The following is a 24,144-nucleotide window of genomic DNA, read 5'->3' on the forward strand; positions in this document are numbered from 1 at the left end:
TGCTTGGAAGTATCTGCTATAAAGTCAATGAGAAAAGCATAAGGAGACACTCAAACTGCCACAATTGACATAGTTCAACTATGTACCTGCAAAAATTATATTGGAGGGACCGAAATTAAGTACAGAATGGGCCGAAGACAAACTTGTGCCAAAACAGATGCTACATATATATGTCTGAACTTTGGTCAACCGGCTGCAAAATACGAAAGTGGGAGCGACACCTCAGGTTGCTGTTTCCAATGCAGTGAGTCTGGTCATAAGATTTCTTCATGTACGAAGTCCCGAATGCCGTATGTTGTAGAAAAGCACGAGAAATAACCCAATACCAGAAGGCAATGCGTCAACTGAAGACTTGACTATAAGACAAATGCAAATAAATCTAAATCACCGTGAAGCTGCACAAGATTTACTAAGTCCAACGGTCCGGGAATTAAATGTAGACCTGATAAGAATCAGTGAACAAAACAGAAATATGGAATCGGAAATCTGGCCAAGCGAAAGCGCTGGAATATTTGCCATTGGTCTCTAAATACAATGCAAAGTACGTTAAAAGGGACGGAGTTTGTTCGCGCTACGCTGGCAGGAGAGATGTTGAGAAGTATTGCAGAATATTGGATAAACTAAGCAATAATTCTTCAAAATTGAAGCAACATTTTAGAGCTGGAGGCTACTATGCGTGGGCAACGGAATGGGATTGTCTAAGAACAAGCGGAACTGGTTGTTGTTGTAGAAACGCAAATGTGTTCGTTTGTGTATTATTTCAGTTGTCAGATTCTGGTTCCTCTATATCCAGACACAAAAATTCTGCAACCAGGACTGGTTGCGTCCATAAAGAATCAGGAGAAAAGTGAGTGGGGTTAGCTGAGCAGCTTAACAAGTGCAGCGTGTCGTGTCACTTTGTCGCCAGTTCATATTAACTGTGGCCAAAAATAGAAGGAGTTGTTGTAGGTGCATCAATTTTGGTACACGTACCTGTTATCGACTTACAATCTCCAGAACAACCGTTCCTCTCTATTTTTAGTATTTTGAAAGTTTTAGTCATAATGACCAACCGAAATTACTGAAATTTGGTGGTTAGTCTTCAGCAGAGGTATGAAACATTCCAACTGAGAATTTTGAGTGTAGGTCCACGTTTTGATATAGCCCCCATAGAACGGTACCCCCCGATTATCGATGTTTTTTAACATTTTAGCCTCATTATTACACCGAAATTGCTGAAATTCGAAATTTAGTCTTCGTTGGGGGCAGAAAACTTTCACCTTGAAATTTGTCTGCATAGGTCCACGTCTTCATATAGCGCCCATAGGACGGTATCTCCCGAATCAAACTCTCAAACTCTTGTCTTTATGTATGATTTTTCCTTTAAAAACGTTTTTTGACCGATTAATGGTCAAAAAGCGTCCATTTTTTTTAAATTGAATTTCGCTATTCACAATTTTTTAAATTGATATTTAAAAGTCTCTCGTTTTAAAGCAAGATTATTACGTATTTAATAAGCCCACAAACATTTATGACGATCGGTTCATTCGTTTTCGCGCTATAGCCAAAGCGCTTTGTTAAAATAGAGGGTAACTCCTGAGTGAGGTGGTCGCTGAAAAAGAGAAATAACATGTTCGTCTGCAAACCTCTGGAGCTGGAACCTTTCTACATTTGAAGTACTTACTTTTCACAACTCAAACAACAAATAATATTGATATACACTTTTATAAAATTGTTTAGCTGATGGCCTTAGCTGCTAATGCTATAATTGTTTTCCATATTTATTATATATTCAATATATGATAAATTCAATAAATAAATAATAAAATTGTTTCCCACTCCACTAATTGTAAAATTTGGTTCACAAGATCGACTTCAGACATGGGTAGCTCTAAACACCATATGATCACTATTTACTTCCAAACAAAATTAAATCCATTATTACATCCAAAGCAGCTTTAAAAATTTATTTTAGAACGATTAATTACTTTAAATATTAAATTTTTGAAGCATAATACAAGTTATTAATTATACCCTCAGCCTTTAGGCTAAGGAGGGTATATGGGCAATATTATTGAAAATTTAACATCGTTGAAGCCAAGGTTTACCCCTTTATAACTCGGGAATAGTGGTTGTATATTGTACAATTTAAATGCTTTTGGATAAAATGAAATGTTTTTAGACTTGGCAAAAAATATTGGGTTTCAAAGTTGATTTGCGTGGAAGCTGTGGCTATATTTATGTTACAAAATGGGTAAAAATGGGTTGAAGCCAACGTGTCTTTTTTTGTTTTCTCTCGATTTGTGATTAAACCACACTTTTTACGATTTTCCCGTTAAAGTAAAAGTAGAAGGCAACTAAATAAGGATCATCTCACTAGTGTATAACTTCTCAAAATTTGATCGGCGTCTACCATTAAATGATGCTGACATTTTGAAGCCAGATTTTAAGTGTTTTTTGAAATTTTCTTATAATTTCGTTCCGCAAACAGGTTTGTCAAAAATTCATATATAGGAATGAAGAACTCACGATTCTGATTTATTTGATATATGTGTCGTGAATGTAGCCTACACAGCTTCAGAGAAATCTGTATCCAAATACGAAAATTTTGTGTGAACAAATTTCTAAAAATCATATTTTTTTAATTTTTACAATTGGCATTCGATTTACTCGTACTTGATTGCATATTTTTGATTTTTACGTTGCGGATCTAATAAATCAATACTCGTGAAATTCCATCTACTAAAACGCGAGATACGAGAAATTCCAAGGTAGGAAAATCACTTAATATTGTTTTTGAAAATATCGCGCATTTTATCGCGTATTCTGTCGGCAGCTTGCACTGCTATGAAAAAACTAGTGCAGGATCTTCCTTTTTGCGGAAACAAAGATTTAAAAACTTCACTGATAAGGGAACTACATTCATTTTATCCCAAAAATAGTGTGTGATGCTACATCCACGGTTCTTGACTGATTGCCTTGAAATAGGTATATATCGATGCAGATTTTCATGGTGACACTAAAACCGGATGCGGAACGAAATTGTATGAACTTTGGGAAAATTAGCGATGTTTTATAGGTTTTTTAATGCTAAGATGCAGCCGATGCTACATCTTAGCGTCCAAATTATATTTCGAAAAATATATACAAATTAAAAGATATGGTCTTGCTGTACATGAAAATCACATGCGGACAAAACGATTTTGATAATTACGCGATTTACACATATTTTAATAATGCATATAAGTTAAAGCGTTTTATTTGAACTCTATTTCCGTTTAAGAAGTCAAATGATTTATTTCAACAACCCGATAACTTTCCTCAATGGGAAACCTTCTATGTGAATGTAGATAAAGCAAAAGCCACCCATTTTCTTGGGAGTTTCAAGAAAAATAAAAGAAGTACTCTTATAGAATTTTTCCAATATTTTCGATTCTAGAATGCGTGTGAAAACTATTATTCCAAACCAAAATTAGTTTTTTGTAACACAAATATGTGCTTATTTTGGCTATAATATCCTAAACACTATCCCGATGATTATAAGTTTGGTCTCATTTGATTCCCCGTGAAGTCTTTATTTAAAACTGTTACTTTTTTGTAATTTATGACGGGTATATGGAGCTATATTTTCAAAAAATTCGGATTACATTTAAAATTTTGTCAATTTTTTGTAAATTCCGCGAATGCTGAGAAACATTTTACAAGTATTATGCAATCTACTTAATGACGTCACTTCGTGCTCAATAAAATAACACTGTGCTACAGTGAAAATTTGCAGGGGTTCTAATGCATAAATTCGGTTTTGTGGGAGTCCACAGAAGACGAAAATACCTTTGGTTTCTTTGGGTCACTTCGGTTTTTCATTTTATAACGGTAAATGTAGTGAAAAATGGGCTTTCTTGGATTTTCAACTTTAAACAGACATTACTTCTTTTTTCCACAACCGATTTGCACACACTGTTTTTCATTATAAAGGGGAGAGTAATGCCTTTCGAACAAGCCATAGATTTTTAAAATCGGTTAACAAATGGCTAAGTAAAAGTGGTTTAAGTGTGACAAAAATGCATTAAAAAACAGTAAAATGTTTTTCCTTGTGCTCTAGGCTGCGTAAATGACACCTAACAGTACAATTATTTACAGTTAGCAAGTAGGAAATTTAGTTGGCTTTCCAAAATGAGAAAAACCAACAAAATCCGTTGAAAAATGAACGCGTTATGGCATTTTTTGTGTTTCAACGTTTTGGTTTTTTTTCATATTTTCCTTTATAAAACATTGTTACCTTGTGCGTAATTGTTAAGTAGGATAATCACAATTAGAATCATACATGCTAAGATACCCATCTTTTATAAAGGAAAATATGAAAAAAAACCAAAAAGTTGAAACACAAAAAATGCCATAACGCATTAATTTTTCAACCGATTTCGTTGGTTTTTCCCATTTTGGAAAGCCAACTAAATTTCCTACTTGTTAACAGTAAATAATTGTACTGTTAGGTGTCGTTTACGCAGCCTAGAGCACAAGGAAAAACATTTTACTGTTTTTAATGCGTTTTTGTCACACTTAAACTACTATTACTTAGCCATTTGTTAACCGATTTTAAAAATCTATGGCTTGTTCGAAAGCCACTACTCTCCCCTTTATATTGAAAAACAGTGTGTGCAAATCGGTTGTGGAAAAAAGAAGTAATGTCCGTTTAAATTTGAAAATCCAAGAAAGCCCATTTTTCACTACATTTACCGTTATAAAATCAAAACCCGAAGTGACCCAAAGAAACCAAAGGTATTTTCGCCTTCTATGGACTCCCACAAAACCGAATTTGTGCATCAGAAATCCTGCAAAAAAATTTTGTCCACTTTTGTATCACAGTGTAATTAGCGTGTTTATAATAATTTTTTCTTAAAAGCAGAAGTAAAACCGCGATAACATTTGTCCGCAACAACCAAAAATTTGCTCGCGAGCGGATTTGTACTGGGGAATTTTTTCTTAACCTATGTATGTACCAAAAATCGTTAATGTAGTGCGAAAAGAAAAAATTCAATTTTTTGGAAATGGAATATGAAATAATTGGCAGTTTTGCCCATATACACTTTGATACGATAAAAATGTGCCTCATCGAAATAATGGTTTGAGAACCCAAGTATGTTTGGACGAAAAGTGTTTCAGACAATTTTGAGTCGATCTAGCCATGTCCGTCCGTCTGTCTGTCTGTATGTCCTGCTGGCTGGAGCGCACGATAACTCTCGAACGGATGAACCGATTAGGTTCAAATTTTGGCTTTCGTAATATTTTGCCCAAACTTAGTTTAAGTTCGAAGATGAGCTATATCGGTCCACTCCTTTCGGTACCTCCCCCATAAAAGTTCGAAAATGTTCGGAAAGTTTGTGCGCACGATAACTCTTGAAGGGAGTGACCGATTTGGTCCATACTTTGTATAGTGTAAAATTTCTACCAGAGTAATATGAGGTTCCAATATGGTCTCAATAGGTCCACTCCTTCGGGTACCTCCCACACAAAATTTCGGAAAAATTCAGTTTAGGGCCATCTCTCGAATCGCTTTGATTTTTGTTTTAGCAACTTGTATTCGCTGCCCTCCATACGACGGTACAAGTTTCATCAGGGGCAAGTCCATACTTCCTGAGAAAATAGCATGAAAGTTGCAAAAAACCCCTATGACACCGTGTAAGGTGGTTGGACCGCACGATAACTCTCGAACGGATCTGCCGATTCGGTCCAAAATATGGTCTTAGTAATATTTTGTCCAAACATAGTTTAAGTTTGAAGATAAGCCACACCTTCCACACCTTCAGGTACCTCCCCCACAAAAGTTCAAAAATGTTCGGAAAAATTGTTCGTACGGTAACTCTTGAAGGGAGTGGCCGAATTGGTCTATACTTTACACATCCTAATATATCTACCAGATATAGATCAGGTTCAAATATGGACTATATTTGTCCACTCTATCCGGTACCTCCCACACAAAATTTCGGATAAGTTCACCTATAGATCTGATATCGAATCACTTTGATTTTTGTTGAAGCAACTTGCATTCGCTGCCTCATTGACGATGGTAAAAGTTTTTTTTTAGGGGCAAGTCCATACTTCTTGAGCAAACAGCCCGAAGAGTGTAAAAACCCCTGTGGCACCATATGTTGCGGCTGGAGATCCACTTCCATAACGGCCAATGTCGATCCATTCCTTTTAGTATCTCCTCCGCAAAACTTTTCATCTTTAATCCTAATCAACATTTTTGTCTGTTCAAACGCCCAAAATTTTTAAAACCCCCTAAATACATACGTATTTTGGGAAAAAATTGTTTCAATATACACAGGCTGAGGGTATATCTCTGTCGGCAAAACCGACTGATACTTTTTTACTTGTTTTAGTAAAATAATGACTGTATAAGTTAGATACTTTGTCCCACAACTTCCCCTGCTCGATCAATCACGGATGCTGATTGGCGCACTGGCATCTCCTCTACAATTCCCTCTGCGGATACCGTAGTGTGCGGATCGCCGCTGGGCATCGGTTGTTGTCGGTTTGCTCACTTTGTTACGCTTTGCTCTCACTGTAATAATTGTAATTGTAGTAGTATATGACATGAGATCCTCTGCGATCACTTAGAACCTCTGCGTTCACTTGTCATTAGTCACTAGTCGAAGAATAACGTCTACGCGTTATTACTAAAAGGCCTCTGTCGCCACTATCACCGATTACAAAAGGTAATCTATTTTGTTGTTTGAAAAGAATCACAATAAACTTCAATTATATTTATATTAAGAATAAATACTGGTTGTTTTTATTTCTTTGGTTCTTTTCTCCCCCACTGCTCATCATACGGTAATCCTGAGTTATCGAAGAAACCTATGGATTTCCCCTCCCTCACCTAAACATTTGGTCCAATCGAACCGGATTGAAGTCAGCTTTGTCGTTGTTCCCCCTCTCTTGAACGAGAATTGAAAGTTTTGTGGTTGCTTTGCACGGAGAAATCATTGGATCATCTCACTCCACATATCATTGATATTATTACATCAACAAATCACCATACTAACACCAGGTACGTAAACTCAGATTTCCATAAAAAGTGAGCTACTCGCGGTAGTGTTAGTATTTTTCGGTTCATTTTCCGTTTGAGAATTAATATAAAAATAAATCATTGGTCGAATTTCAATCTCCCTACTCGAGTGAATTAAATTCGTTGCCTTCATTTCCCCACCATACAATACAGTCCACACAAATTGTTGAAATCGTTGTTGTACTGATCACCCAACGTCGCGTTGATCATACAAATCATAATCCGTGTTGTTGTTATTATTGTTCGATTTGCTAACTATTAGTTCTCACCATAACAACCAACGGCGACCTGACTTAACGCCCAACGGACATAACGCCCAAAATCAATTTTGGGCGTTATGTCCTCCTTGACCCCGGACTTAACGCCCAAAATAAAATTGGGCGTTAAGTCCGCCCCCATAGCGGACATAAGGCCCATTGGGCTTTATGTCCGTTTTCCGAAATTATTGATTTTCCCACTTCATAAGTAAAATTCAGATTTATTTAGAAATAAAGTTGTTTTTTATATGTATGTAATAAATAAAAAATAAGCTTACTGAAATCATATTCAAATGTATACGGATTTTCCAACAATTTGTGGACAAATGGATCCAACATTACAGTACTGTGATCGTTATGATTTACTTGAGTTTTCTCGAAACAAGATTTACAAGCATGCACAATTTTGCAAACCTGCAATTTTATTTTTTAAAAACATATTCCGTATAAAAGATTTTTCTTGCTACATCTACAACGCCATAAATAAAACATTGAGTCATAGAAAATCAAAATTCAAACCTGAATATGCTGGAAGCGATGGAGCAAAAGTCAAAAAACGGTATATTTTACAGGAAATCGCGCGCGCGTTTTTTTTTTTTAAATATACGGTTTTTGACTTTTGCTATATCGCTTCCAGCATATTCAGGTTTGCTCTATGACTCAATTTTATTTTCAATGAGGAAACAATTTTAAATATTTATGAACATTTAACCTAACAACTTAAGAAATCGCGCGCGCGATTTTTTATAAAATATACCGTTTTTGACTTTTGCTCGATCGCTTTCAACATCTTTAGGTTTTATGACTATGGCTGAATTTTATTTTCCATGAGGAAACAATTTAAATACATATTAACACTTAACTTAACATACGAAAGCGATCGAGCAAAAGTCGAAAACGGTATATTTTATAAGAAATCGCGGGCGCGATTTTTTATAAAATATTCCGTTTTCGACTTTTGCTCGATACCTTTCAACATCTTTAGGTTTTATGACTATGACTCAATTTTATTTTCAATGAGGAAACAATTTTAAATACATATTAACACTTAACAACTTACGAAAGCGATCGAGCAAAAGTCGAAAACGGTATATTTTATAAGAAATCGCGCGCGCGATTTTTTATAAAATATATCGTTTTCGACTTTTGCTCGATCGCTTTCAACATCTTTAGGTTTTATCTATGACTCAATTTTTAATTCACAATAAGAAATAAGTCACTCAACACGCTGTTAAACATTCCGTTTTGTCAGTGTTCGTTATTTGGAAATGTGCTAATAAATTCCTGAGGAGATTTCGATTTTTCAGAGCTCCTTATGCATCCAACTAGTTTAAAATCTACTGAATGATGTTTGCTATTTTAGGAATCAATCTAATCATTTTTAAAATCTACTTAACCATAATATAACCTGAAAGAGTCTACCATTTTGAAAATTTTAAAAATTTTTTTATAATAAAATTAGACAGAATGTTCAAGATAATAATTTATTGTAGGTTTTGGAACACAGCAATTGAAACCGGCCCTGCATTACAAATAATAATCATTAAAATATAAAAAAACTCAACATAATATTTTGGGCGTTATGTCCACTTACAACGCGGACATAACGCCTAATTTTTTGGCGTTGTGTCCGATTAATTTTGGTCCTTATGTCCGGAGTTAGGGCGGACATAACACCCAATTTTATTTTGGGGGTTAAGTCCGGGGTCTTGGGCGTTAAGTCAGGTCGCCACAACCAACACACTCCTTCCAATTGCCTTTTATTGTTGTTAAAAAATTACAATGTTCATATTGGTCGACTATTAACACCACTACTTGTGTTAATTATTTCGTTCCTACAGTGAAAACATCTTAGTTGTTGCTCAACTTGATATTTCTATATCGTTGTACTGATCACCCTACGTCGCGTTGATCATACAAAACGTCTTCGTTTTTCTTCATAGTATCACACAACTCGTTTAGTTGTTGATCTCATTTGAAAGTGAGAATTCGCTGTGATATTTACAAAAACAAAACTCATCAAATTTCCAATCGGATTTGCATCGGTTATTAAACTCTCGCTTTGGTAAATAATAACTCTCATTGCACCGATTGTTGTTGTTATTCCCCAGGGTTTTTTCTAACGAAGCCCTTCTGTTGAGAATTTGCATTGGCAAATTTTAACTAACAACATAACATACATTGTTACACTTTATATACATATTGTCGTTTGGTTTTAGTTGTTCGTACGATCCTCTCCATCCCAAAAAAATTTTTGGCGTTATTCCCCCTCGCTTTACATAAAACTCTTTGAAAATTTGCACAGCCAAATTTACAATAACAACGCACCTTCCAAATTCTCGCTGCATTTGATTTCGTTGTTGTATACATCGTCCATCACCAACCACATTCGTTTTTCAATTCTCCCTTTTGTCCAACAGGTAATTATTCTAATTGGAGAAATTACATTGTAATTCTACCAACAACATTCCCGCCTTTTTAAGCGTCCCTTACAAAGTTCTGTTGATCTGCAGCACTCACTTGTTTGATCGTTTGTAGCGTCGGTCTTTGAGTGGGAGCTTCGCTGCTTACACATACCCATTTTTCTGCTAGCGTCGCTTGTGTGGTTAGCACAGTGGGATAAAATAGCACAAATAGTTTTTTTTAATAATTAATTTTGAAAATTATTTTTCGATAATTTTTTGAAATCTTATTAATTGGCAGTAGGGTTTTTGGAATTTTTGGACAAATTCACCCTACATTCGGCATTTATTGCACATATTCCTAGTAGAAATTATATGTGAAAAATACTCGTTTTTCGACATTTTAGTATTATTTTTGGCAATATTTGTTAAATATTTTGGAAAATTATTTGAGTCTCCGTAGGGGTTTCGGTATTTTTGGACAAATACACCTTACTTTTGGCATACTTTGCACCAACTTGTCAACCTAACAATATATATTTCAGACCAATTAGTTGATTTGCGTTGATTTTCTGGTGCAAACAATAAAGTTTTCATATTAATAACTTATTTTTCTCTGGATTTTGGACAACTACACCCTACAATTGGCATATCTCACCTTATCAAACACCCTACACTTGGTAGCACCATATACATTCTTGTATAGTTGAAACTTTTTTGCATTTTTTGGCCAAATTAAAGTAGTTTTTGATCGCCCTCAGGAAGTTTCTTCAAATTTTCTCGTATTTTGTCCTACTATAATTTCAAATATTATCACCCGTTGCTATTATTCGTTTGCATTTGTACAATTCTGGAGGTTTTTGTGGAAATTTCTTATTTCCTTTGAGCTATAGCAATTTGTGCTTCAACTGAATCTCCTCTTTTCACCATTTCTCGTAGTTTGTTGCAAATTAAATTGTAGATTTTCGGTGATTTTTGTGCATTAAAACTTACAAAATGTCTGTCACCCCGCTTACTCGGTTTATTAGAGCTTCAGACATCGTTTTGAAACGTGTGGCTTCCTTTGAACAGAAAAGTGAAACCAAATATAACATACATTCTCTAGAAATCCACAATTCTGAGCTTCAAAAATTGTGGAACAAAGTTCATTGCACTTACGAGGAGTGCAAAAACTGCCTCACGACATCCGAGACTGCACAGACTGATGGTATTGATGTCGTTGAGGAAAAGTACGCCACATCCTACATTGCTTACCTTCGGTGCATTAGCACAATTAGTCGGCATCTTGAGCGCCTTAAAACTCTTGGTAGTGAAACTCCTTCACCTGCTGTAGCTCCTGCAATCTCACCACCTCCCAAACACTCGTTGAATCTTGCTGAAGTAGCAACTCCACCCAATATATCATTGGACGAATCCGTCCCGTCGGTTCCTGTGCAGTCTGCTTCTCCCTCTGTACCTGCTCCACCTGAAACTTTTTCCCCCATTCCAACTTGCTCTAGTGACCCTGTTGCTAACTTCACATCACCTGTCGATACCCACAGCTTACCATTGCCACCAATCGACATTGATGTTTTTACTGGCGATTTTACGTCTTGGCCATCTTTTCGTGATCTATTCACCGCTTTGTACATCAAAAATGCGCGCCTTTCTGACATTGAACGTTTGTGCTACTTAGTACAGAAAACCTCCGGTGAGGCTCGGGAAATCGTTTCGAGATTTCCACTCACCCATTCTAGTTTTCCCTTAGCGTGGAAAGCATTGTCGGATACCTTTGAAAATAAGCGTATGCTGGTGAATAGCCACATAAAACAATTGCTCAATCTCCCTTCTATAGATAAAGAATCTTGTTCTGGTTTGAAAACCATCCATCGTGGGATTAGTAGTTGTCTAGCTGCAATGACCGTCTATGACGTCATCACGGATCATTGGGATCCAATAATAGTTTGTGTTTGTATGCAGCGTTTGCCTAAATTAACATTGACTCTGTGGGAGCAAAGCATCAAAAACAAGTCGTCGTTGCCTTCTTGGAAAGACTTAGATGCTTTCCTCACAGAGAGGATACAAACATTGACTTGTATTCAAAACTTGTATGGAAATCAGGTCACAAAGAAAGTTGTCTCATCTCGCTCCTCCATTAAAGTGTTGTCGGTACATAAATCTAACGATGTATCACATCCTCGATCTACAAATTTGCTGACAAGTACTTGCCCAATTTGTTCTGGCCAGAGCCACGTTCTTCGTCTCTGCCCGCAGTTTATTAAACTATCATTTGAGGACAAATTCTCGATGGTGAAAAAGTATAATTATTGCATAAATTGCTTATGTCGTGGTCATGCTGTTAAGAAATGTAACAGCAAATATAGCTGCAACTTGTGTAAACAAAGACATCATAGTCTTCTCCACCGGTCACATGTTAGAAGAGCTCCGGCCACATCAAAACTGTCTCCGTCTTTTACTGATGTCAAAAGTAGAGATCGCAGTTATGTTTTGTCGCAGCCCAGACACCCTCCAGGCAGTTCTACTTTGCCATGCACTTCTCCGGCTTTTACAAATGTCAAAAGTCGAGAGTCTAAGTGTACTATGTCGACCCGCTCTTCTAACACACATCAAAGCAATTATCCAGACACTGATACTTTGAGCAATAGTAAAGTTCTTGCTTCGCCATCTGTGAATTCCCCTCCGGCTTTGACATATGTCAAAAGTATTAGCATCAACTCTGACGAAATCATCTCCGGCTTTTACGAAGGTCAAAAGTCGAGTGTTTAGCCCTTCTTTGTCGCGCTCAAATACCTCTCCGGCTTTTACCAAAGTCAAAAGTCGAATATTTAGTCCTTCTTTGTCGCGTCCAACCTCCTCTCCGGCTTTTACTGATATCAAATGTCGAGAACTTCGTTTGTTGGATCGGTCTTCGGACAACACCAAACTCCTCCGTAGATAATAGTGTGCTTTTGGGAACCGCCAAACATAGTTGTGAGTTCCTTGCGTGGCCAAAAATCTATTTCGTGTACCTCCTCACCGGTTCGGTTCCTCTTGCCGCTAGTACGTAATCTCGCACCTTACATTGAAATCGACCACTATAGTTAATTGTTGAAACAACTCGGTAGAATTATATCTTGCAAGATAAATTGAATTGTTCAATGACTCGTCTCCATATCCTTGAATCGAGCGAATATCGGAGTCGATCATTTCTTAATTACTCGTTATAGAAATCGCTAATTTCCAATTTGAACTATAGCTCAATTGAAATCTGAATTTACGTTCATAAATCCTATTATTAACACATTTGTACAATATTATAAATCTTCATAGTAATTATTCCTAGCTTTAATTTGTTGATCCACGCTTACGTGTATCAAGGTGGGCGGCAATGTATAAGTTAGATACTTTGTCCCACAACTTCCCCTGCTCGATCAATCACGGATGCTGATTGGCGCACTGGCATCTCCTCTACAATTCCCTCTGCGGATACCGTAGTGTGCGGATCGCCGCTGGGCATCGGTTGTTGTCCGTTTGCTCATTTTGTTACGCTTTGCTCTCACTGGAATAATTGTAATTGTAGTAGTATATGACATGAGATCCTCTGCGATCACTTAGAACCTCTGCGTTCACTTGTCATTAGTCACTAGTCGAAGAATAACGTCTACGCGTTATTACTAAAAGGCCTCTGTCGCCACTATCACCGATTACAAAAGGTAATCTATTTTGTTGTTTGAAAAGAATCACAATAAACTTCAATTATATTTATATTAAGAATAAATACTGGTTGTTTTTATTTCTTTGGTTCTTTTCTCCCCCACTGCTCATCATACGGTAATCCTGAGTTATCGAAGAAACCTATGGATTTCCCCTCCCTCACCTAAACAAAAATGCATATTTCCAACAATTATCGGATTTAAACCTTCCCATGGACAAAACTACTTGACAAATCAATACCATAATTCAAATTCCTTCAAATTGAAATGTTTGCTGTAAATTCTCATCAATAAATTTGTATTCCGAAGTACTTGATTTTGACCATTTTTGGCCACGGTCGTGACACTGTGCGTGTGGCATCATTTTCAATGCTCAATTTAATAATGCCCATTTTTTCCGGTAAAATTTTAGTATTACGGTGCTGTAAATGAAATATTTTTCCACGTCATCTTAAAGACAACTTTTTAGACTACAACATTGTGTTTTGAATTGTTAAAAAATCTCTTGTTTCGAAGTTATAAACGATTAATTTTTTTTTATTTCAGGGTGCATAAGTTTCAGTGACACCCACTGTAAATCATGGTGCAAGAAGGAAGGTGATACAGTACTATCAACTGATGTCTTCATTTGCTGTCAAAACATTTTTTAAATTAATAATAAATACCAAACATTTCTTTTTCACAAAAATATACTCTTGTGCCAGACACTGAAAATAACACATGAAAATTTTTTAGCTTTTAGGAGAGAGCGGAGGTGAAGGAGCTCCCTTTCTCCCTTCTTACCCATAAGCTCAAAACATTTTCATGAAAATTTTCATAGTCTGGCACAAGACATACGGTGAATTTGGTGAATTTATAGCAAGACAAATTTTGATAGCAAATTAAGAGTATGGCCTGAATTCGCCTTTTATGTTACCTCCCTAAATTCACCTTTTTATATGTAAAGAGGTAGATATATAGAGATAGATATTTATAGAACCCTTGTTTTCCCAGAATTCATATAATGCCTTTTCCAGAACTAGCAAGAATCTACACATTTTTACTACTACGACATTGAAATAGCAAAAAAAGCCCACAAAGCTGAATTTTGTTGGAGAGCTAGGGTTTGCCGTTAGAAGCAAAGTCTCCATTAACCCCATGTGGGGTCAAAGGTCAAAATTTAGCGATTTTTTAGGTTTTCGGATTTTTTCTTGAAAACGGTGGGTCTAATCAAAACCATTCAAAAAGTCGGGCACATCATACCCCAGTGTGTTAAATTTGTGTAAAATTGTGCACGTTATTTAGTCTTCCATACCAATTTTCGAGCATTTATGATACATGCGGTCAACTGTGGTGGAGTTCTGAGCTTATAATGCTTAAATGTATACTGCAAGGATAATAATAATGAAATAAATGAAAATAATAATGAAACTTGAGCCAAAATACTATATATTTTTAATGACCTTTGTAGTTTATCGATGCCAATATTATGGCTAACACTCGGTATTTGCTCGCAGACAGTTTTCGATGCTCAGAAGGGGTCTTAGAAAGTGTAATTTAAGCCATGGTTTTAAAAAGATTTCGTTAGAATAATTCATGATTTAATATGAATGTTATGTAACTTTTCCAGGTTGAGTTGGAACCCACGTACCTAATAAAGTGTGTCATGCTTTTTGTAGGATTTACAGCAATTTTCCATATTACTAAATTAAAGCAAAAAACTGGGCACCATTTGTATAGGTAGTACTTTTTTTCAATTTTATTCAATTCAAACCTATTCAGATGAGCCAAAAAAATGTAGCACTTTTTTGGTACATTTTTATTATAATAAGGATATTATCCGAAAATATGACAAAACCGTTATGATTTTCTAGGACTCTCAAAAACTATATAGTATGGATCTCTAATCGATGGCATGCACCGCTGTAGTAGTACTGTACTGCTTACGGGTGATGATCGCTGATAATTGGCATCTGGATAGCTATTTCTGACGCTGCGGAGGGCTAAAGCCTCAAGGGCCTTTTCTACGGGCGACAGAAGTGAAATCGGTCAGTACGATTCGGTCTGCCTGACTTCAGTAACGAGACCACCCAGCCCATTTTCCAGACTTCGGAAACGATGTGGGTGGCTAGAGACAGTGAGATACTCGACTCCCGGAACATCCAGCTGTTTCAGCATTACCACTTGTTCTGTTTATGCTTAGCGACCAACTTGTTAACTGCCAGCTTCAGATCCCTGACCCTGGGATCACTGATATAAGGCGAGCGGCTTCAGCAGTGATAATGTCGCGGAACGTAATTTCTGTTACCTGAACATCAGAAATCTTGGCAGATATCTGAAGCGTTGATTAGTGAACTCTCTGAGACTCGGCCAATTAGCTTTCACATGATTGATGAAAGTGCGGCGTTCAGAGTTGATGGAATCGTGCGATCTGCTGATGGAGACAATTATGGGGAGATGATCTGATCCAAAAAAGCGACGGGTACTGGTGGGGTCGTCCTCATTGACTTTCAAAAATTAGAGCTATCAACCTGTTCAACCAGCACTATACCCTCTGGCCGTTTCCGAGAACCGAATGCCACAACTATGACCTTTCAAAGACGGCTAATGCTGGGCCTATAACCTGGAGTACAGATATTTATCGGCGGGATATATACGTTCAGCAACATTCCATGTACTGGTGTAATATGAAAACTAAGAGACTCAATGGAACTAGCAAAGGTATTTTTAAGGAGCTGACTTAAAAATCAAAATTGAAAAAAAAATACTCTAGCAATTGTGGCAATTGGCTCAGGAATTGCTAGGAGTGATTTTTAATTAACCGATTTATTGTTCGGTAAAGCGTTTGTCGTGGCTTGGACAACGACATAAAATAAAAAATATTAAAATGGTCTCAAAACTGGATTTTAATATTGAAGGTTTTGAAAGGAAGCTCCAGGAGATGGAGTTTAAAAAACAATGTTGGCGATTTGCTCGAAAAGTCGAGGAGCTCGTCGCAACTTGTGAATATTTATGTGAAAGGGTATCCGTCTACAAAGAAGCCCAACTTAAGGAATGGAGGGACATTCTAGAGGGTTATTTGGAGAACCTACATCAGTTCGAGACCAAGATTGTTGCTAAGGATTTTATGCCTAAAATGGAAAAGGCAAAGGAAAAATGCGAACCACTTATTGAAAAAATTTATAAGATCATAGTGCGTTCGATAAAATGGGACTTTCCATATTTCAACACTGTGTCTAAAACATGGGTATTTGCTGAACCAGTAAAAGAAAAAAGGTCGAATCTGAAAATGTTTTTTCGGAAAGCTGACAATTTGTTAGACCAGTGCGACTATGTTTCAAATAAATTGAACAACATGGACGAAGCTGTAGCCGGAGGCTGGATGACAACAGTGAGGGAGATGTATGACAAGCTTACACAGTGGCTCCCAGAAAAAGCTGATATCCACGAGGCGAAAGATTTGGCTTTCAAAATGAACCGTGTTGAGGCGGTGTATAAGAAAACACTGATGAGCGTATTTGATATGCTTACATCGTCCTCTATATTTTTGTTGGCCCCGGCAAGCTCTCACTGCGGAGAGAATTCCTCGATGGACAGTTCGCTGGAAAATGGTGACATAGGCAAAGCAAACTATATCATCGAAAGAGAAAAACAGCTTTCTGGAGAAGACGATGGTTTAGCTGAGCAAAACAAAGAAGAAGCTACGCCACTGTCAAATATAGAAGAAAATTGTGGTTACTCCAGAAATAGTGAAGGTGAAGAAGAAACTGAGGTAGAACGTCAGAGCTTGGCTGACTTACAACTGTCTGAGGTAAAGCAAGATGACTTTAACTTAAACAAGCAATACAGTCCACTGAAAGAGAGAGAATATATATGCAACAAAGAGGTACAGCACAAAATACAGTACGAAAGATTCAAGAAAAAGGCAGTGGAGAACTCCGAATATAATAAGATGTCCAAAAGAAATCCAGGACGAACTCCGGCAAAAGGAAGCAGGAAGGGTAAAATAAAGTCTTTTGCATTTTATAAATTCTCTAATTTTAGAAGACATTGGGAGCGTCCTTATACTTGTTCGAATTTGAAGATGAGAACTTATGGCTCAATAAACAAGGAGTCACCTGGCAATTGGAGCATTTTTGGTAGTGGCATGACCGCCGGTGATACAGACGCTACAAACGAGTTGAGAACTGATGTATCTGAACAGATTCAAGTGTTTAAAGATCCTGACAAGCAACATTCAATAACCGAAAAGAAAGTGAAACATCGATGGAAGAGAGGCCCGATGGTTGAATGGCTCCAAAAGGTGTTGGGTGCCATCACATAGAGGTTGCTGCAAAGATGTCACATTTATTCTTTATTCATATTTTAAATTTTAGAATATTTTGTATTTGTATGTATTTCACTACTGGTTAATTTTAGTTTATTATTAACATAATATAGCCCTCACATTGCTTAGATTTGTCTAAGAATGTAAGAGTGTTTTAGAATGCTTCGTAAGTGATAGATCTTTTTTAAGGTTAACTAAAAATTGTATTTGTCATCCCTTGGCGAGTGGTCAGCATGTTCAAAATACTTTGAACAGAATTTTGTTGTTGCCATCTCTTTGCGAGTGGGCAGCATGTTCAAAATACTTTGAACAGATTTTCAAATTTTCCATTGATTTGATAATGGAAGTGTTTAAGATAAGAGTTGAAGATCCCCCGCAGTGGTAGCTGGTATCGATAGTGGTATGAGTGTGAGCTATGCACTTAAGATTTAAAGGCACATGCATTGTGGGAAAACTCTTCAACTATGAAATGTTTGTATTTTTAGAACATAGAGTTTAGTGATAAGAATTGTATTGTAAGAGTAGCCTAAGAAATAGTTTGTATTGATACAGTTAAGCAAAATTCTGTTGAAATATATCAGTGACTTACAACCACTCTTTGTGTTAAGACTCGTGGGTCTTTTCTTATTCTTTTACAGACGAGCTGCGGCTGTCTGTTGGATGCTGCGGCATCAAATATATATTTACACACACCTCAAACCTACACTCCAACAGTAATCATAATCTCAAATATTAGGATTCCAGCTCTATCCGTTCATCCAAATTGAACCAAATATAGCACTATTTAGTACTTTTCGTACCCATAAGTACGAATTTCCAAAACTACCTCAATCCTCCACTCCATAAGTAATCTTAATTCCAAATTTCAGGATTCCATCTCAATCCGTTCACCCAAACTTTCGGTACACATAACTATGAACTTCCAAGGCTAACTCAATCCTGCAGTCCAACAGTAATCTTAATTCGAAATTTCAGGATTCCAGCTCTATCCGTTCACCCAAATCCAAATTGTACCAAATTTAGTACCATTTAGTATTTTCCGTACCCATAAGCACGAATTTCCATAACTACCTCAATCGTGCACTCCAACAGTAGACTTAATTCCAAATTTCAGGATTCCAGCTCTATCTGTTCACCCAAATCCAAATTGTACCAAATTTAGTACTTTACGTACCCATAAGTACGAATTTTCAAAACTTCCTCAATCTTACACTCCAACAGTAATCTTTATTCCACTTTTAAGGATTCCAGCCCTATCCGTTCACCCAAAACTTAATTGTGCCGAATTTAGTACCATTTAGTACTTTCCGTACCCATAAGTACGAATTTTCCTACACTCCAAATATATTTAATTTCAAATTTCAGTATTATTTATTTTATATTATTTATTATAATTTCAGGATTCCAGGGGCTCAATTCTGCTTCTATGAAAATGTGAAATGAAAACTTTTATAAAGGAAAAAACTGTCAAATGAAAAAAATTATAAAGGAAATATTTTTCATTTCAAATTTTCATAGAACAAGAATCCAGCCCCAGCTCTATCTGTTCACCCAAATCCAAATTGTACTAAATTTAGTATCATTTAGTACTTTCCGTACCCATAAATACGAATTTCCAAAACTTCCTCAATCCCTAACTCCATCAGTAATCTTAAATCCAAATTTCAGGATTTCACCAAACCCAAATTGTACCAAATTTAGTACCATTTAGTACTGTCCGTACCCATAATTACGAATTTCCAAAACTTCCTCAATCACTTAATCCATCAGTAATCTTTAATTCAAAAATCAGGATTCCAGCTCTATCCGTTTACCCAAATCCAATTTGTACCAAATTTAGTACCATTTAGTACTTTCCGTACCCATAAGTACGAATTTCCAAAACTTTCTCAACCCCTAACTCTATCAATAATCTGAATTCCAAATTTCAGGATTCCAGTTTTATCCGGTCACCCAAATCCAAATTGTACCAAATTTAGTACCATTTAGTACTTTTCGTACACATAAGTATGAATTTCCAAAACTACACCCATATCTCAATCCTACACTTCAACGGTAATCTAAATTCCAAATTTCAGGATTCCAGCTCTATCCGTTCACCCAAATCCAATTTGTACCACATTTAGTACCATTTAGTACTTTTCGTACCCTACGAATTTCCAAAACTTACTCAATCTTCACTCCATCAGTAATCTTAATGCCAAAATTTCAGGTTTCTAGGTCTATCCGGTCACCCAAATCCAAATTGTACCAAATTTAGTACCATTTAGTACTTTTCGTACACATAAGTATGTATTTGCAAAACTACCACCATATCTCAATCCTACACTTTAACGGTAATCTAAATTCCAAATACTACTCGTACACATAAGTACGAACTTCCACAATCATTTCCTTATATCAACGCCACTTCCCAACCTTGATTCCCATACCAAATATGAAGATTGTAGCTATATCCGCTCAAAATATACAATTGGTTCCAAATTTAGTAACTTTTCTTACACTTATAGGTCGAATTTCCAAAAAACCCTTTAGTACATCTTTCTAACTCTCCATCAGTTACCCTCATTCCAAATTTCAGAATTCTAGCTCTTCCCGTTTGCCTAATACAAAGGGTACCATATTTAGTACCTTTTAGTACTTTTCGTACCCTTCTAGGTCGAATTTCCAAAAACCCAGCCTTATCTCACCCCTACACACCGACAGCAACCCTCAGTCAAAATTTCAGCTTTCTAGCTTCAGTGGTTTCGACTGGGCGATGATATGTCAGTCACTCACTCACTGAGCTCTTTTATATATATACACTAGCAAAGTGCCGGCAAATTCGTATGCGGAAAGGATATAAAAAAATAAACAATATATTATATGGTAATTGCGAACACTGAAAATGTTGTTGCACTAATACCAATTTTAATTACTATTTATTTTTATTTTAGTACTGTACGTACCCCTTTAGTTCGACAAATACCCTTTAGTACATCTTTCTTACTCTTCATCAGTCGCCCTCAGTCAAAATTTGAAGAACAGAACTCTTTACCGTTCACCCGAATCCAAACTGTACTAAATTTAGTACCATTTAGTACTTTTCGTACCCATAAGTACGAATTTCCAAAACTTAAACAAACCTAAACTCCACCAGAAATCTCATTCCAAATTTCTAGATTCCAGCTCTATCCGTTCACCCAAACCCCCATTGTACCAAATTTAGTACTTTTCATACACATAAGTACGAATTTCCAAACTTCAACAATCGTTCACTCCAACAGTAATCTCAATTCCAAATTTCAGTATTCCAGCTCTATCCGTTCACCCAAATCCAAATTGTACTAAATTTAGTACCATTTAGTACTTTTCGTTCCCATAAGTACGAATTTCCAAAACTACCTCAATCCTACACTCCACCAGTAATCTCAAGTCCAAATTTCGAGATTCCAGCTCTATCCGTTCACCCAAATCCGCATTGTACCAAATTTAGTACCATTTAGTACTTTTCGTACACATAAGTATGAATTTTCCAAACCATCTCCTTTTAGAAGCACCACTTCCCAACCTTGATTTCCATATAAAATTCCATGATCTTCTATATATATAAAATTGAAATTTGTTTGTCTGTTTGTTTGTTTGTTTGTGCGTTATATACTCGAAAACCGCTGAACAGATCTTACTGAAATATTTAGGGTACAATGCTACATGGCCTGGAATGAAAATAGGCTATATCATTTTTTGAAATTTCGCGTTGATCTGGAGATATAGCATCAAAACCGGAGGTACCTACAAAAAATACAGATTTTGTATGCAAATATCTTTAGAACTATTGCTGATACAATCTCCAAATTTTGTATGCGTGACGGAATTTCATGTAAAAATAAATTTACCAAATTATATTCAAATCGGTTCAGATTTGGATATAGCTCCCACATACATATATTTTCGGCCGATTTCCTTATTTTATGCACCACACACGCTATATAAGTCCAATTTTGATGAAATTTGAAATGTGTGACGGAACTTCGTCTGGAAATAAACGTGCCAAATTATATCAAAATCGGTTCAGATTTGGATATAGCTCCCATACACATATATTTTCGGCCGATTTCCTTATTTTATGAACCAAACACGCTATATACATATGTCCAATTTCAATGAAATTTGGAATGTGTTACGGAACTTCGTCTGGAAATACACGTGCCAAGTTATATCAAAATCGGTTCAGATTTGGATATAGCTCCCATATATGTTTTCAGCCGATTTTCCGCATTTGATGCACCAAACACTGTATATATGTCCACTTTCGCTGAAATTTGGAATGTGTAACGGAATTTGGTCTAGACATACATAAATGCGCCGAATTATATCAAAAACGGTTCAGTTTTGGATATAGCTCCAATATATATTTTCGGCCGATTTTCCACAATTGATGCACCAAACACGCTATATATGTTCAATTTCGCTGAAATTTGGAGGGTCTGACGGAATTTGTTCCAGAAATAGATGTGCTAAATTATATAGAGATCGGTTCAGATTGGAATATAGCTCCCATATATAATTTCGGCCGATATCCTGTACTTTATGCACCAAGCACGCTATATATATCCAATTTCACTGAAATTTGGAATGTGTTACAAAACTTGGTCTAGAAATAAATGTGCCAAATTATATCGAAATCGGTTCAGATTTGGATATAGCTCCCATATATATTTTCGGCCGATTTTCCGCATTTGATGCACCAAACCCTGTATATATGTCCAATTTCCGCATTTGATGCACCAAACACGCTATATGTATCCAATGTCGTTGATATTTGGGATGACTGACGGAATTTGTTTCAAATTAAATGTGCCGAATAATATCGAGACCGGTTCACATTTGGACACACTATAAATGTCCAATTTCACTGAAATTTGTAAAGCGTGACGGAATTCGTTCTAGAAATAAATGGGACAAATTATATCGAAATCGGTTCAGATTTGAATATAGCTCCCATATATATTTTCGGCTGATTTTCTGTATTTTATGCACAAAACATGCTATGTATTTTCAATTTCAATTAAATTTGGAATGTGAGACGGGATTTGGTCTAAAAATAAATATGACAATTATATAGAGATCAGTTCATATAGGAATATAGCTCCCATATATATTTTCGGTCGATTTCATGTTTTTGTTACGTATGTTCAATTTCGATGAAAATAGCAGTCACTAGAGTTGGGAAGGAATTGACCAAGGCTACAGCTTTAAGTATTATATCTTTGAGAGACTTCTTAAGATGTATGTTTTATTATGATACTAGCTGACCCGGTCGGCGTTGCTGGCCCGTTTTTTGCGGTTTTCGTGTAAACATTTAACATATCTGTAGATAGAATTCAAGAAATAAGTGTAAACAATATGACTTTAAAATTGAAAACCATTAATTTAATTATTTCAATGTTATTTCTCTACTACATTGAACATTATAAATTTGAGATTGCTGGATCTTATTTTTAAGTTGCAACTTTTCCCTATGTGTAGGTATGTATTTATTTATCTATATCTTTTTCAGATGTATTTCAAATAGTTGTCGTTATAATTCGAGAATTCCATGGAATAATTCGATTTATAGATGAAATAATTCGAACTTCAAATGGAATAATTCAAATTACAAATGGAATAATTGAATTTCATATGAAATGTTGCGAATTTCATCTGCAAAAGATGTAATATTGTAAGATGTAATTCGTTCTAGAAATAAATGGGACAAAATATATCGAAATCGATTCATATTTGAATATAGCTCCCATATATATTTTCGGCTGATTTTCTGTATTTTATGCAAAATGTTCAATTTCAGTGAAATTTGGAACGTGAGACGGGATTTGGTCTAAAAATAAATTTGTCAAATTATATCGAAATCGGTTCATATAGGAATATAGCTCCCATATATATTTTCGGTCTATTTCATGTTTTTGTTACGTATGTTCAATTTAATTGAAATTAAATAAAGACTTAGCAGTCAGTAAAAGTCATCATTATTTACAGAAGCACTTATAGTTGGAAAGGAATTGACCAAGGCTACACCTATTAAGTATCATATCTTTGAGAGACTTCTTAAGATTTGTGTTTTATTATGATATATCTCAATCATTAGGAATACTAATAGGCGGAAAGGCTTTCGGAGGAGTGTTACCTCCTGAAACTTACAAAAATACCATAGTAGATCCATAACAACCCTGATTAGGTATATAACTCCTTCATATCTCCTATATTTATTCGTTAAAATATTAAAAACGTTGATATAATTATGGCATTCCATTATATTTTATCGAAGTCCGGGCAGCAAAGCGCGCCGGGTTCAGCTAGTTTTATATATAGTTATATATATATAGGTATATATAGATGTCTAATAATCTATGAGTTTTTGGATTGAAAGCTGCTACTTTAGACATTGGAAAGAACTTTG

General features: G+C 35.9%; 1 protein-coding gene across 1 annotated transcript in view; it reads right to left on the reverse strand.

Annotated features, from left to right (window-relative positions):
• Nucleotides 1-1,796: 1,796 nt before the first annotated feature.
• Or67d (Odorant receptor 67d) overlaps nucleotides 1,797-24,144 on the reverse strand; it is a 141,008-nt gene continuing 118,660 nt past the window's right edge. Inside the window, exon 4 of the mRNA XM_073980829.1 lies at nucleotides 1,797-1,935. Coding sequence (XP_073836930.1) covers nucleotides 1,921-1,935 — 15 coding nt within the window. The 3' untranslated portion in view covers nucleotides 1,797-1,920. The remainder of the gene's footprint in view (nucleotides 1,936-24,144) is intronic.

The sequence above is a fragment of the Musca autumnalis genome, unplaced genomic scaffold (assembly GCF_047663935.1).
Source record: "Musca autumnalis isolate F117 unplaced genomic scaffold, ASM4766393v1 scaffold_4, whole genome shotgun sequence".
NCBI classification, from domain to species: Eukaryota; Metazoa; Arthropoda; class Insecta; order Diptera; family Muscidae; genus Musca; species Musca autumnalis.